General features: G+C 37.7%; 1 protein-coding gene across 10 annotated transcripts in view; it reads left to right on the forward strand.

Moving 5' to 3' along the window:
- The window catches only part of Nfib (nuclear factor I B), a 418189-nt gene that overhangs the window by 399528 nt on the left and 2072 nt on the right, over positions 1 to 16589 (forward strand). For all 10 annotated transcript variants that reach the window (XM_052718299.1, XM_052718300.1, XM_052718304.1 and 7 more), the window contains one exon: positions 12142 to 16589. This exon is cut by the window's right edge and continues 2072 nt beyond it. In XM_052718299.1, coding sequence (XP_052574259.1) covers positions 12142 to 12271 — 130 coding nt within the window. In that variant the 3' untranslated portion in view covers positions 12272 to 16589. The remainder of the gene's footprint in view (positions 1 to 12141) is intronic.

The raw sequence follows: 16589 nt of genomic DNA on the forward strand, positions 1-16589 counted from the left end.
TGAGGTGAAACATTGGTTTCTCTACATTTTCTCATTTCAACTCTTTCCTGCTAACTCTAAGCCTTTTTGGTATCATTTCTTCCTCTTTCAGTGGGAAAAGACTAGAAGAAAAGTTTCAGGTCAATCAGTTCAGCTGTTGCTCACAGAGCCAGTAAATTTTAGAGTAGGAAGATTATTCGATTCTGTAGTTAAAGAAGACATTTTGTTTAAGTAGCTTTAATTTCCGTTTGCAGACTGATGTAATTGACTTTATTAGGTTGGCTAAGAAAATTATTTGAAAGTAGTTTTGATATTATCATATGTTCTGGTTTTGAAAAAATACTTACAAGGTAGTTGTTATCTTTTCAAAGCAGTTTGTGTGGAATAAATAATTTATGGTATAATATATATTAAAACATAAAGATGAACAACAGAGAATAATGTAATCCCGGGAGTTTCCTGAAGATAGAGCTGACACAGCTTTTACCCTCGCTCTGATTGTAAGCATCTCTTTGCAGTGTTTACGTGAAGCCAGGTGTTGAGATGTTAGTTCTAAAAGGGATGTTTGATTCCATAGTGGGTAATGGGTTCTGCTGTGGGCTCCAAGAGTCAAATATCTCCATTTACTTAGAGAAAAACTAAAAAGGTTACCTAGATTTTGCTTTCTGAATTAAAAAATTAGATTTATTCAGCCAGGCAATGGTGGCACATTCCTTCAATCCCAGCAATCAGGAGGCAGAGGCAGGTGGATCTCTATGAGTTCAAGGCCAGCCTGGTCTACAGAGCTAGTTCCAGAACAGCCAGGCCTACACAAGGAAACCCTGTCTCGAAAAAACAAAAGGAACAAAAAAATTAGATGTATTCATTTTATATATGAGTGTTTTGCCTGCATGTGTATGTGCATACTTGGTGCCTTCGGAGAATAGAAGGCGGCATTTGATTCTCTGCAACTGGAGTTAAGGATGGCTGGGAGTCACCAGGTGGGTGCTGGAAATTGAACCTCAGTCCTCAATAAGAACAATAAGTACTCTTAACTGATCAGCCATCTCCAACCCTGCATTCAGTTTTTAAAATTCCATGACATTTAATTAATTTAACAATTAAGTGATTACAATATCAATTTTTTCATGTTGAGATATTGGTAGGAATAATCATCTCTAAAAAAAATCTATTGGGATATTCCTCCTCAAGAAGTTTATATTGGTAGAAAAAAACTATATAATACATACTTAAAAATAGAAGATAAACTCAGTGAAAGTATCTTATTTAAATAGTCTCAAAGATTAATGGTACTTAATTAAATTGAATGAAAATGTCTTAAGAGTCCGAATTAGTAAGCTATTTAAAGTTAATTTAATTAGATTTGATAACACAATGTTTGCATTAGTTTATTAAGTAACAATCCTATACTCCATGCTTTGCCCATCAGCAGAATGACCTGTGTTCACAGGGACAGCAGATTAGATGGAAGATATTTATGTTTCTAAATGTGACTCTGGCTGTCAGAACTTCCTAATCAGTAGATTTTTGTTATACACACATGCACAGATGTGTATGCACAAATATATTTGTACATAGAGACAGTCCATGGAGACTCTTAGATAGGCTGTAGGAAAGCTAGCATTTGGAACTGCTTTCTTTGGTTGGGATTGTGTGTGTGTGTTGACACCTAGGGTGTCCTCATCTGCTTTCACTCCTGCTTGGAGCAGTTGCCCTTTTGAGGTGCTTCCAGGTCAAATGCAGCTTGTTTGGGGGACTGAAAATGACAGGGAGCTATGTGCATCCTACTCAAGCTGGAGATCGGCTTGCCACATCCCACAGCAGCTCAGAAACTCCCTCAGGCGCCAAAGCTGACTGTTAGGCAGGGTTTTCACAGACCTTCTGGGTTACAATCCTGAAGGTGTTTTCTTGCTTTGACCTTAGTGTTTTGTGAGGTGTGTGTGTGTTTGTGTTACACATATGTGAACTCATAAGCTAAGGGCCTACTCAAATCTAGAGAAAATGAAATTTCCTACCTAAGTAAATGGTTCGTTGCTGGAGCTGATACAGAATAAAATACTGAAGGCCCTGGTTCCACTTCAATCCGGGTAGATTGGCCTTCTGGGAGGATGTTAGGTGATGAATTGCTCAAGCTAGGTACTCTGCGTTTGTTCTTTGCCCTCCGCCAGGCACAAGTTCTGTGGTTTTTGCACGCGGGAGTCATGTGGGTGTAAACACACCCAGAAGTTCTTGCTAACTAGCTTGCTTTCTTGAGGCCCTGGCCAGACTCTTGCTGCCCTTTCAAATATGAAAGAACAGCATAACTGAATAAAAAAAAGAGCTGAAGGACAATCTAAGAATAATATAAACATAAGTTATTTTAAAACATTGGATGGGTGCTTTATGCAAAAGAGAAACTGGATTTATTGTTTCATTCTCCCTCTCCCCCTTCACCCCGTTAAGAAAACGCAAAGCCACAAGTGAGTGGTTGTATGTGTCTGATGGCTTATATAAACATAGAAGAAGCCTTCAGATGGCTAAAATAAACATGCGCGTGTTACTGAAGGATATGTTTACACAAACCATTTGCTCAGCCCCTGAAATAATGAATAAATGAAGATTTTACTGAAATAATTGGAGGGATTTTTTTTTTTTTTTGGTTTCTGCTTATGCCATAATTGAATGGCACCAGACACGTTTATCAGCGATTTGCCGTGGTACATGTGTTCCCGGTTCCTTTCTATGAGTTGAATACTTCATCCTGTCATTACTTTACACATGTTTTTGTAAGAAATTGTCGTTTATTACTGCAATTGCAGAGAGTTTCTTGATTTCCCAAGAGAAGTTTAGCAGCCAGTAAAGGTTATTTGGATCTGGCTGGTCAGGAGAAAGCGTAAAATGAAGGGATAGTAGTGAGCATTTCAGGCTCCATAGTTACTGTGGAAAACCATTTACCAATTTCCCTCCAATATCCATACTGTCTTCTTTATAAAATGTATTCTCTCTGTCAAAAGACTAAAAAATAAAAGCTTAAGAATAATTTTTAATAGGTTGCAAACTATGTGTTCACATATATATGTTTACGTATACAGATTGGTGGCATGTGTGATAAAGGCATGTGTGCACTCCTGTCCTTATGTAGAATTAAGTTAACTTTTATTTCAGCATTATACTTGGACCATCCCTGCAAATCTCCCAGGCTAGCATTTCCTGCTCAGGGGTTCTTATCTTGACACAGAGCTGCAGTCTGGCAGCTGGGTTGTTCCTGCAGTTCCTGGGGGGAGCTGGATTCCCATCCCTGAATCTCCTTTTCAGCTATTAGCTCTTGAGTGGGTTCGGACTGTTCAAATTTTTATACACCATTCTGGGTCCCTAGCACCACTCTGGGACTCTTAATAGAAATGCTGATAAGATAGATGCATGGGAGAATCCGAGGTTTAAGGCAAAGAATTACGGAAGCCAAAGTGGCCCGTGACCAGTGTTTGGTAACAGGACAGCTAACTGCTGCTGTTCTTTGCATTTATCAGTCTCTTGAAAGCAGCGACTTTCCTTTCTCATCAATATTACTTGCACCTGTTAGGAAAGCAAAGCTCAAGCCGTTAGCATTTTTAAAAAATGATCTGAAATGGTTTTTACAAACACACGATGTCTCTGATCTGGCTGCTGAAAGCTGTTTTGGGACTTGTACTTTTCACCTACCTTTCTCCATTTATAAAGAAAGATTTGTCCAACTGGACGTTTCCTTTTTATCTAGACAAACTCTTCAGAACACTTCCTAAGAAATTAATTGTATTCCAGCCAGACTTGCATGCTGCCATCCCACAGGAAATGGGTCAGCAATCCATTAAGATGCCATTAGATAATCTAATTTGGAACTTAATCTCTAAATTAACCATGCTCCATACTTGAGGCATACTTGAGAGAAAGAAAAAAAGTTTACGTTTGAATCGATAGGGGCGCCGAAGCGTGAAGAAGGCTGTTTGTTTTTTCTGTAGCTGTGGTCACGTCTCAAGCCGTCTGGTAACCAGGAGAAACCAGACATGATGTAATTCCAGATTGAACTTGAACTTCAGGGACTTAGGATGGGGGAACAATGGGCCCTAGGAATCAGTAATGTCCATTTTCCACATGATTATGTCTGGAGCTTTCCGTCAACCTTTCTGGATGGACAGTGTGACCAAAACGAGATGATCCAGGGACAAGATGTTAGAGGAAAGAGAACAACTTTCTCCATGGTATTTTCAGAACAGCGCTGCAGATTCCATCAGGATCAGAGAAGTTCCCGCTCTGCAGTAAAGCAGTGGCCTGTTCAGAGCACTCTTTGTTCGCCTAGGTAGGACAAACTTAATCTTCCGTTTCCTGTCAGATGGTTTTTGGCAGCAGAGCCGGAGAGGGAGGAGCAGGATTCAGAACATTCTCAAATGCAAACCTTACTGATTAACCCTTTGCAGCTAAAGGAAGTGTGCTTAATGCCAACCTTGTTTGAAGATGGTTTATGCAAAGCACCCTGTAAACACACACATTCTCTGCCGAGGAAGTCAGCTGCATTGGCCCACACACCATTACTTTACTGTTGTGGTCCCAGAGCTAGGACTAGGTGTGTTGTGATTTGGGTCACAGTTAAATAATAAAGCCTAGAACTGAATATGTTTTATAGGAAATGTAATGTTGTAGTAGAAAAGGCAAAAGCCTGTTGAATTTCAACACAGTGAATAATAATAATATACATGTCACATATCAGAAACTGTAGAAAGTGAGTTTTCTCTCCCTCATTCACTTTGTTTTAGGAGTTCTCTGCACATGTGAACACAGTGAAAGGCCCAACATCCTAAGTTTAATTCTTAACTCTTTATCATCTTTCTTCTGAATTCTGATATAAACATGTCTTCTCCTTTAGAGGCAAAACTGTATAAATAATACTGGATTTTGCTTTTAAATAAAAATCATTTGTGGAAGAGTCTCCCTGGCTTCTGTACAAAGCTCACATTTCTCTTTCATTTAGTATGCCTTTGGTGATCCTCCCTGTGAAAGGCACTATTTTGGAGTGCCATTTTTGTAGGGAAATGTCTGCGGTTGAAGAATCACTTATGCAAATAGGAGGAGCAGCAACCCTTGGAACAATAGCCCTGAAAGGAGCCTAGGGCTGGAGAGGAATACAGACTAGAGAAAGGCTGGAAATCAACATGTGGGCTGCCCGTGGCCTAGTCTGTGGGAGGAGACAGACGAATGACTACAGTTGGTCTATGATTCCATATCCCACAGCTTCATAAGTTGATATGCACGCGTGTCCTGTAGTTAATTCATAATTAATCATCTTCAGACTTTTCTATCATATGTTTTTTAGCTCTAAAATACAGGCAAGATCAAATCAAGCTGCTTTTTAAATTTTGCTTAATTTGATTGATTAAGGGGAAGAATTTTCTTTTAAATCCTATTTACATTTAAATATGAACAAATAAGTGTTTGTGACTTTTAAGTATATGGGTTCCCTTGTTGAAGGGCCTTCTAGGGTCAGGTGTAGAAGTGTCTATACTAAAAGAGCTAAAGTGTGGTAATGATCTGGTTCACCATCCAGCTGCAGCGTTCCCATATAAAGTCACTATTGCTTGCATTCTTCATTTGATTAAATACTTCACTGGCATGACCCATTTTTTAACTTGGAAAATGCTCTCACTTGTGCATGCTAAAGTGAACCCTCAATCTAGCATACCCCAGAAGCAAAGCCATTGGAAACAATTGAATATAAACCAGTGAGGTTTGACAGCCTACCGTTTGATGTTATTTTCAAAAGTGTGGCTCCCCAAGGATTAACAATAAAGAAGGCTATTTACCTACTTAGTTAAGAAATAAATACATTTCTCTTTCATTACTATGAAGTGCTATTGCTTGCAGTTAGGATCATTCCATGAGCCACCTGCAGTTTATGATATTTGGTGTTTCCCAGAGAGCCCACAGGGGTCCTTTGCAGAGCAGGTAAGAGCTAGCCAGGGAGCTTTCTGATGCAGACTATTACAAATAGTGATAATCATTAGAAATCATCTTGCATGCAAATAGGATCATTCAGATGGTGATAATGATCATTAAAAATGGGAAAAATAAATCAAAGAAACCCAGGACCTGTATAAAACATGTAGTGTATTTCACGTTCAGTCTGTCCTCATTTAAAAAGGGCCTGAAAAGCAACTAGCATTGGATAAATAAATTACAGTTACTCATGTGGAAGTTGGGCTCAAGAATTATTATTCTTGTTCAGGAGTTCTAGTGCATCTAAGTGTTGGCGGTAAGCCATTGAATATCTTATGTAATTCACCTGCAGTAGAAATATAGGAACAACAAGTTGAAATGTTTTTCACAGAGAGAGCTGAGGTAAAGTGTAAGAATGGTATTTCACGACTACAGTAATGTGGTTAAGATCCAGGTTTCTGCAGCCCAATAGCTGTGTACAGTTGGGTAAGATTTCAGGCTTTAGTTTCCTCATCCATAAACTAAGCATGAATGTTTGTTGTTAGGACCAAAAATATTAAGGTAGGTCAGTCATGTAGACCAATGTCTGGCAAATTACTCATGCCATGTAAGTGCTATTGATTAGATGCCCTGTTCTTTGTTTTAATGTTTTAATAGATTCAACTTGAAACATGCTCATTTATTCCTTCCACTGATGTGAGTGAATTGTTTTTCACAAGACAATGTGTAGCCTTTGAATTTTATGGAAGCAAGGAGGTAGTTGAGATGCAACATGGTGTATCTACACAGTATGGTATATCTAGACAGCCTAATGATTTTAGAAATGTTTTCATTTAAGTAGAGGAAATACTTTGCAATGTGTTTTGGAAGAAACACTAAAACCAGCATGTTAGTAATTTGTCAATGAAATTATTGTTTGGCCAAAAGAATAACAAGTGATACCTGAAATTGGTCCAAAGGAATTGGAGGTAAATTTTTCTAAATTATAATTTTATATGACCTTCATGCTTCCTGTGCTATTGTATGTTTTATCATTCTTTGTTAACAATATGGCCACTGGTGTGGTTGGACTTAGTATAAATCTACCAAATCTTTTCTCTATTACTTGTATTTTTAAGGTTCTTAAAGGAGTACCTATAATCTTTGAAGTAAATGTAGTATATAAATCTAAATGGCCAATGTTATGATTCCCCTAGAAAATATTAGTATAATTAGAATGCTGACATTATATGACCTAACAGTTGGAATGCCTAATTCATAATGAAATGAGCATCAATTAGTAATACATGTATTGAGGCATTCGTCAAACACCTCTCATTATTTTAGTGCCCTAAGACTAATAAGTGAAGCTTTTTGCTTTGGATCCTGCCTCAACTTAGTGACTTCGTCCATGTTTATTTAACATTCTGTAGTTCTAGTTGGCTATTGTGCTAAAAAGTCAAAGAACCAATCACTTTTGGCCTTGAAGGCACAGTCACAGGATGAATAATTTTTCTTAAATGACCAACAGATGTTGCTTTGGTACCCACTGCAATTTTTTCCTCTTTCATTGAAAGAGAAGAACTCTATTTACCCCTTTAGTGGAAGAACCATAGTTTACCCAGATTTAAGAAGTACATATAGAGTGAGTTTTAAAGGTATGGTCTACCACATCTTTGGGCTCTATTATAGAGTATTTCTCAAGTTTCTTGACTGTTTCAAGCCATATTCCCTCTTAGCTTTCACTAGAATGTTACCTGGGGACTGTTGTTGCTTCCTGAGAAGACAGATGTAGAGAATTTGAGGTTGTTGCCTCTGACAAAGCATCTGCTTACTCAGTGCACCCATCCCTTTGCCAACATTGACTAGGTTCTGACATAGTTTGGGGAACATATGGCAAATTCTTTGACTCCTAAAGCAAATACATTTGCCTTAAGAAAATTCTGTTCTAAAAGTTCTTGCCAAGGTTGGACCAACATGTCACTTTGTAGGAAGGCAATATATCATAGTGAAATGGCCATGGGACACAGACAGAATTGTTCACATCTGAGAACTATGTGGGAGAGTTTGGCCTTAGTTCCCTTAACCATGAGAGGGAATAATAGTGGCCATTTCAAGAACTAAAACACCAAAGATGGCACCTTCTGTTCACTCTGGATCATTTCTAATTCAATCGCCATGTTTTCCCTGTTACCCTGAAATAGTTCATTAAATGATTCGTTGAGTTTCTTCAACAAAGACTAGACTCCAGTGTAAAAGGAATCAAGGCCATCACTCCCTGACTATCTTCTAAGTCAAAGACTTATGTCTTCCCTGTTGGGGAGAGTCAGTTTACAGAGATGGTCACAGTAAAGTGAATATATTCTCCAAGATATCCAACATTTTGTTTCTCAAATTTGGATTGAGTTCTTGTGTGTTTTGTGTACGGTATCTCATCATGCATGCCATCAGAATGAGCTGCGTTTTGTTTAATGGTGCTGCCAAAATCTTTTGATTTGAATCTTTTGTCCATCATTTTTCACACTTGTATTCTTTTCTTACTACTTTTATTTCCAGTGGGTATGGGCAGCAAATGTTTTCTAAATATATGTCATCAGGTTTCAGTCACATTCATCTTTAGTTTATCTAAAGGTGATTTGACATTGGAAAATCTAATGATAACAAAGTAAATGCAAACTTGAAACTACACATAGTTGGTTTTGAATATTTTGGAAATCCTTTCAGTTATATAGTGAAACTCTTACTAGTCAAAGTATAGATTTTTTTAATTGAATATAAAATAATTCATATAATTTTCACTCCTGCGTGAATGAAAACCAAGACATATTTTATGAATACCCAATCTACCTATGTGAATGTGTGGGTGTGGATATTGGCATTCATTTGGGAGTCACAGTGTGATGGTGCTTGTGCATTCTCAGTGAAGAACTATGAGAATTTAGGTGTTGTATTTTTTTAATTAATGAAGTAGTTCGGTTTAGCATTTAGCATTGTTATATAGGCATTGAGTTACTTTTATCAGTTTTTTTCCCCCTATGGGAATTGCTGTGAAAGCTCTAAAGAATGTTCCTTATAGTTCTGAACTTAACCCATGGATTGGTGATAAGAGGCTTGTAAAACTAAAATATGGAGTCTGCATAGTGTTCCCATTTGAGATTGATTCTCCCCTAAAGATTCATAAACAGTATTGACAAATATGCTCCACTCTGCAGTGTTGGTATGGCCATCATGTAGGTGAGGAGATTCAGAAGGATTAACTAAACATTTAAATTAAATTTGTTACACATTCTTCAGCATGAATCCTCTGTATGTGATGAGCAGCCATTTGTTCAGGATGCTTATCTTTCCTGCAAGTACTTGGTAGATTTGTCTTTTTAGGCGCCACACTTCTTTTTCAATCATTAATGCACTCTCTCCAAAGCATTCAATCTCTAGATGACTCTGTGGAGCTCATCTATTTGGGGATTCTTGTTGATTTCACAAGGTGGCTTGTTTTTGATGCTGTATTTTATTGCCAGGGATTATCTGTTCAGCTAAACGGTTTGCTTACTTTAGGTTAAAAATAATAGATGGCTATTTTGTAATTTGCCTTATTGTTAAGAAACAATCTCATCTAAGGCCAGACTCTATAAGCATAGATAAGACTGGGCCATTTTTTCCCCTGTGGCGTTCACCTTTCAGTCAGTAAGATAATTGCAGATAATAGATGATTATGATATGATGTAATAAATGCTGTAATAGGACTATGTACAGAGTGCAGTGAAGCACAGTTGAGGTGGAAATAAGTTTCTTGGCACATTATATAACATTGTTCCAGTCAATGTTACAACTACAGAAATAATGCTGAAGATGTGTGTAGGAAGAGAGAAAATATGTGGAAAAACAGTCAAGTCTCTCAGAAAAGATTTCAGTAAAAATATGCAGTCTTTGGAGTTAGGGTAATTCATCAACTAAGGAAGATATGTAAGTTGGTGTGTTATTTTTTCTGCATAAACTTGGTATGGAGTGTCTCATTTTAAATTCAGAGATACTCAGATGGCAATGTGTTTATAAATACATGTAATCAAGGTCAGCTTTTTTTAAAAATAGTTGAGTATGAGTTCAAGCCATTGATTTATTTGTCCCAAATTTTGTAGCATATCTGCCATATGCTAGATGGTATACTAAATGATTAGCAAAGTAAAAGTCAAGTTTTGCTGCTGTTGATCTGGTCATCTAATCATAAAACCCTTGAGAAAAAGGTCACTGGTTTCTTTTCTGTTGAAGCATTGCTGGACAATATATACCTAGACAGGTAGAAATAAGCCATGTTTTATATTCAGGTATCTTCAGAGTAAAAAAATGTTATGTATCTGGTTTTTTTCAGCAAAAATTGTTTCTTTGTGCTATTGCCACGATATTTTTTTATACCTTTAAGAGTCAAATTGATAGGCATGTCTAGATTTCTAACTACAATAATAGAATCCATCTCATCTATGGTTCCAACAGTAGAGGATACTAAATAAAATTTAAAACATGGAGAGTAGGCCACACCAGACCATTGCTCAACCAGGAGCAGAACTGTCTGTGTCATGTTTCCTTGGTACAGCGATGCAGCTGCTCTGTGGCTGACATTACCTTCAAGTTGAATATCAATACAAGTAATGCAGCAGATTAGGATAGCCCAAAATGTCTGGGCTGGATGTTTGTGGTGCTGTAAATCAGGCATTTCTTTTCTCTATATGAAACTTTTATGAGAAATTATGCCAGAAGCAACTGAAGAAATTGTTTTCAAACTTGTTTTAAATCCCAAGGCCAACGTAGGCTGCTGCACAGCCAATGGGCAAGACAGGACTGCTGGCTTAGGTCACTCCCCTTCTCTTTCAGGTCTTAAATGTGCTATCATTCCTGGTGGTAAAGTCTGGGAATGCTCAGGCCTCTGTTGCCAGTAATGTGAAGAAAAAGGAATTGAAAGGAAAGCTTTGGTTCTATCTAAGGGAAATTATGGAGGAGAGCAGAAAAGCCCAAGAGACCCCAACAGCCCTCTGTACTGCACTCTCCACAATGGGCTTCTGCACGGAATGCAACAAACTGGGCTCCATGCAGTCCAGGATAGACACCATTTAATTGTCTATAAGTTTTCAGTTCTGTTTGATAATTAGGTGTTTCAAATTGCATAATATATTTGGACTTGCCTGAAAATGTATTATTTTCTCATGAGAGAAAAGGAGATATATATATATATATATATACATATATATATGTATATATATAATACTTCATTACATTTTTAAACTATGTAACCTAGTAGGCAGATAAACCCATCTTACTCAGAATGTCTTATGAATTAAAGGTTAAACACAATTAATGTATCTAGCTGATGGGGGAATGTCTTTCTGTATGCTGTGAAAATATGTTGCTCTGATTGGTTGATAAATAAAGCCATTTGGCCTATGGCAAGGCAGCTTAGAGGCAGGTGGAAAATCCAAACAGATAGAGAGGAAGGAGAAAGACAGAGCAGAGGAGATGCTGCCAGCCGCTGCCATGAGAAGCAAGATGTAAAAGAACTGGTAAGCCATGAGCCACGTGACAAAGTATAGATTTATAGAAATGGGTTAATTTAAGATATAAGAACTAGATAGCAAGAAGCCTGCCATGGCCATAGTTTAAAAATAATATTAGCCTGTGTTTATTTGGGTCCTAGCGGCTGCAGGACCGGCGGGTGAGAGAGATTTGTCCTGACCATAGGCCAGGCAAGACACAGGAAAACTTTAAGCTACATCTAGCAAACTACAATAGCCTGGTATCACTAGAAATTCCTGCTTTTCTTTTTCTTCGTTTGAACAATAAAAATCATACTCCATTTATTACATTGAAGTATATCAGATATTTGAAAAAGAATGTCCTTAATAAGCTAGAGTTCAACAGTTGTGAATGTATCCTGTTTCACGTTTTTCTGCATCTTAGGTCTTTTCATGAAAGCAAGAGATCATAAAGATTATATATCTGTATGGTGTGTATAATCTAGAAGTTATTGCATGTAGCATATGTATGTACAATATGTATAACTTTGCACAGTTAACACATGCTATTCATTTTTAAATCTTATTAAAATTTTAATTTAAGAATTTAAAATACGGTAGTTATAATTTGATGCATTTAGAGTTTAGAATTTATGCTTATGATGTGACTGGAGATTTTAACATCATGTTTTTCTTTTTTTTTTTCCTTCCTTCTCTGCTCCCCTTCTCCTCTCCACAGTCCTGGTACCTGGGCTAGCTTGGTTCCTTTCCAAGTGTCAAATAGGACACCCATCTTACCGGCAAATGTCCAAAATTATGGTTTGAACATAATTGGAGAACCTTTCCTTCAGGCGGAGACAAGCAACTGAGGGAGAAGAAACACAACCATAGTGTAAGAAAATTAGGGGAAAAAAAAAAAACACTCAAAGCAAAGGAAAAGAAGAAGACTGGACGGACGGGAGGAGGAGAGAAACGGAAGGAAGAAGACGGTAGACCAGCATTGCAGCACTTACAATCACTAATTCCCTTAAGGTTGAAACTATAATCACAGGAAAGGGTCGATGATCTCTCACTGATGCAGCCCCTGCAACGTAGCCTTTGTTACATGAAGTCCGCTGGGAAATAGATGTTCTGTCTCTATGACAATATATTTTAACTGACTTTCTAGATGCCTTAATATTTGCATGATAAGCTAGTTTTCTTGGTTAGTATTCTTGTTGTTTACGCATGGAGTCACTATTCCTGGTTATCTCACCAACGAAGGCTAGGAGGCGGCGTCAGAGGTGCTGGGGACAGAGCCATGAGCCAGCCATTTTATAAGCACTCTGATTTCTAAAAGTTAAAAAATATATATATAAAATCTCTGTAGCCTTTAGTTATCCGTACAGATTTATTAAATTTTGGCCCTTAACCCAGCCTTTTCCAGTGTGTAACCCAGTTTGAAATCTCAAAAAAGAAAAAAAAAAAAATGAAAAATAGGAAAAAAAGAAAAAAAAGGTTTGAACTCAAAGGCTCTATGGAAGAAATGCCTCTATGTGGGTAAAGTGTTACCTCTGCATGCAACAGTAAAAATTAATATAATATTTTCCCCACAAAAGAAACACTTAACAGAGGCAAGTGCAATTTATAAATTTATATCTAAAGGGGAATCGTGATTATAAGTCCTTCAGCCCTTGGACTCTAAATTGAGGGGATTAAAAAGAATTTAAAATAATTTTGAGCGAATTTATTTTCCCCTCAGCTTTTGAGGGCATTTAAAAAGGCATTAAATCAAGACAAATCGTGTGCTTGAACGGAAAAAAGAAAATGAATGAAAACACAGCACTTAGGTTGGCTTAGCTGCACCCTCCTCGGAGGTCGAATTATTTATTTAAAGTTACTGGTTGCATCAAGAACCCATAGGGTGTACAAATGGTTCTATAAAATCTGCATCGTAGAGACAAAGAGGCAGGTAAATCCATGTCACAAGGGTAAAGCTTCCCGTGTACAGGCTGGGAACTCCAGGGCATAGGGTAGGAAAACACGCTCTTCAGAGAAGTGCCATCGGGGTGCTGGAAACGTGCATGGTGCTTTCAGACATTAGCCTTGTTCAACACATTTCTCGTACTGACAGATTCATAGTGTGCATGGGCAGACACATGTTGCCTCTATGTCTCTTAAAATTTTAATTAAAAGTACTCTTTCCAGATATCCTAATTTGCACGAAGATATAATGTCCACATTACGTGCCTTGCCTTGAAATCTAAAAAAACAAAAGACAAAAAAAAAAAAAACCACAAAAGTGACATCACTACACTTGTTTTGCTGCATTTATTATCGTTTTAAATCTTTACCATTTTTATGACAAAATATTTTGTACTCCAGACGAAGAAAAAAAAAATGTGTGACATCATGGATTTTTTAGACAGTTACACCTTTATCTCACATTTATAAAGCATATCATGGCTGTGTATAGTTGCCGCTTAAAAATTGTAATCGACCAGCAATATTTTCAGTATTTTGGTGTTTTTTCTATTAACCTTTCATGTTTTTCATCTTCCAATTAATATTTGGGGGGAGGGGTTTCAAATTTATACGAATTATGCAATACCAAGTTTTGCCTATGTAGGTAGTGCTTTAGCTGTATTGGTTATTATAGGTAAGTACACAGATTTAAAAAGAAACAATGTATGCTTTTTTGTTTGTTTGTTTATTTGTTTGTTTGTTTTAATTGACCAAAGTGGGTACTGCTATTTTTGCAGTGTGATGAGGTCCTTTTGTGTACTGAGAGATGGACAGGGGATTTTTTTTTAAATATATATATATATATATATATATATTCTGGGGTGGGTGGGAGGATTTTTAACACTTTACAGTGTAGCTGTGAAGCAGTGCTCCCTGAGATGGGCCTGGGCTGCAAAGCGACTGTTCTGCCTACTGTGACAAACTTCAGCTTACACAGGTCCCCCCACCCTTGCTTCCCCACCTGGGGCGCAAGCTGGACTCCTTTCCGGTTTTCCAGCTAAGAAAACAGGGAGGAAAAGGAAGCACAGCGAAGCCTCCTAGAGGCAGACTTGGAAGAACTGCCCTGTCTTATTTTAGTTGTTGTTGATGGTTTTTCCTGAAAGTTCTGAATCCACAGTGGAAAGTGAGCCTGTCTCATATTTGGCAAAGACATTTCTTGAAGTGCCCACATAGCAGATGTTGGCTGTTTCACACTTTTGAGTTTAACACAGGAATATGCTTTCTTCTAACAAACACGTTCACCCGTCTGGAGGGAGGGTTCCCTGTTCCTTCCCGGCTCCACTTCGTTTTATTAATGACAGGATATGATGTTCCTGTGACTCACTACTTCAAGTGGATGGCAGTGCACTTGGGATTTTGTTTTTTGACATTCGGAAAGTTGACTAGAGAGAGGGTTACTCTTATTGAATGTATTTGGACTGATAGATTAAAATCAAAGTTCAGTTTTTAAAGAACAAAATAAGTAAATCCTTTTATTTTACCTGCCCTTGTAAACTGAAAACTGGAGCAGAGAGAAATATAGACTTTTAAGCGATTAATTTTCCTGTGGATGAATTAAGACTATTTGATAATGATGGGAGGGACTTCTTTTTAAGGGATAGTACTTCAAATATAGATTTGAGTTAATTTCCCCTGAGGGCTAGAGGTAAATGGAGGCCAATTTTATTTTGTCTTCCCCAACCTGGCCCTATTGAGTGTATTCATTACTCCAAGGACATCTTTCAGAATTAGCGACACACACAGTAGGTTGTCTTGAGGCTCTCCTGACCCCATACCATGGCCTAATAAAATAGTCACTTGTACACATAGCAGATCATTTCATAATGAGTACTTTAGAACAATGCTCATAGGCCTGAGAATTGTATCTGACTAGTCCATTCAGTTTGATGTCCACATGCTGGATATCACAGTGGGATTCTGGGGCACAGGTTCCAAGGAAGTCCCACTCTATCTGTGATACTTACTCTGCAGATAACAAATACTCTCAACCAAGCTCTTTATGTATTTCTGACCTATTTAGTGAAGAATGCAACCATACAGGACACAGTATTCTTTCCAGGCAGACTCCTTTCCTGATTGCCAGTGAATGAACAATTCTTGCTAAACGACATGGCACACTGTGGCATCCCTGCCCGCCTCTTGGGCACAGAGGCCTGGGGCAAGTGTTTCTTCTTTTTCTAAGTAATTTTTCTTCTTTCCTTTGGAGATAAACTTATTAAAAAGCACTACTATAGATAATCTCAAATCCACTTTTAGCCTCCTATTATTCTTTTTTAAACCAGGAAGTATATTCTGACGAAGGGCCCCCCTTTTGCAGATCTTGCACGCCCCTTCCTTACCCAGACTGCAGAGCTTCAGGATGGTGAAGGTCACCCAAGGGCATCTGTAGGGGGTGGCGTCTCCAGCCACCAGCTCGTGGCACTGTCCAGCCTTTGTCGTATTGCTTTGCAGCCCACCACTCACAGTGCCTCTGAAGTGTGTTTCCCCGGAGTGACGTGAGCAGTCAAGGCTTGCCTAAGGGAAAAAAAAAAAAAAAAAAAAAAAAAAAAACCTGAGAGGCAGTGAAGGAGACTGTACATAAAGACATGGCAAAACCTTAATTATAGCAATATAGTTATCGGGTAATGTTCGGGTGGGCAGCTCCATTTAAAAGTATGTGAATGAGTCTGTGAAGCCGCGAGTAGTGAGAAGAACGAGGTCTTCGTAACGAACCGCCTACCTTGTAGACAGTAATTTGTACACTGTATAGTTTTGTTGAGATTTTTTTTTTAAATTAAAATTCCCATGTTTGTAAAGCTAACTTTTTAACAATTATAATGGAACTGTGTGTTGTTTCCATTTTTAAAGTAAACAAGAATATTCCTTGTTTAGAGACTGGACTTGAGTTAAAACTCTCCAGGCTCGTAAGTTATGTATTAAAAAAAAAAAATCTGTCCATGTTAGGAGCTATTTCACAGATTCCTGTGCTTGAAAAGCATAGGACACTAATCCTTTTAAAAAAGTGTAAATGGAGAAAAGTTATATTTTATGAAGGTTATTTTGTTGTATTTAGTATTGGAAAAGTTGGTTTTCAGAGCATTTCAGAAGGTTGGAAGCGCCACTGTCCTTTATTAGTATATAAGGCCTTTAGAAAACTTTTTTTTTTTTTGTGATTATTCCATGATGGTATTTAAGGTTAAGTTT

Source organism: Peromyscus californicus, unplaced genomic scaffold (genome assembly GCF_007827085.1).
Source record: "Peromyscus californicus insignis strain IS unplaced genomic scaffold, ASM782708v3 Scaffold_5__1_contigs__length_169319896, whole genome shotgun sequence".
In the NCBI taxonomy this organism is placed as follows: Eukaryota; Metazoa; Chordata; class Mammalia; order Rodentia; family Cricetidae; genus Peromyscus; species Peromyscus californicus.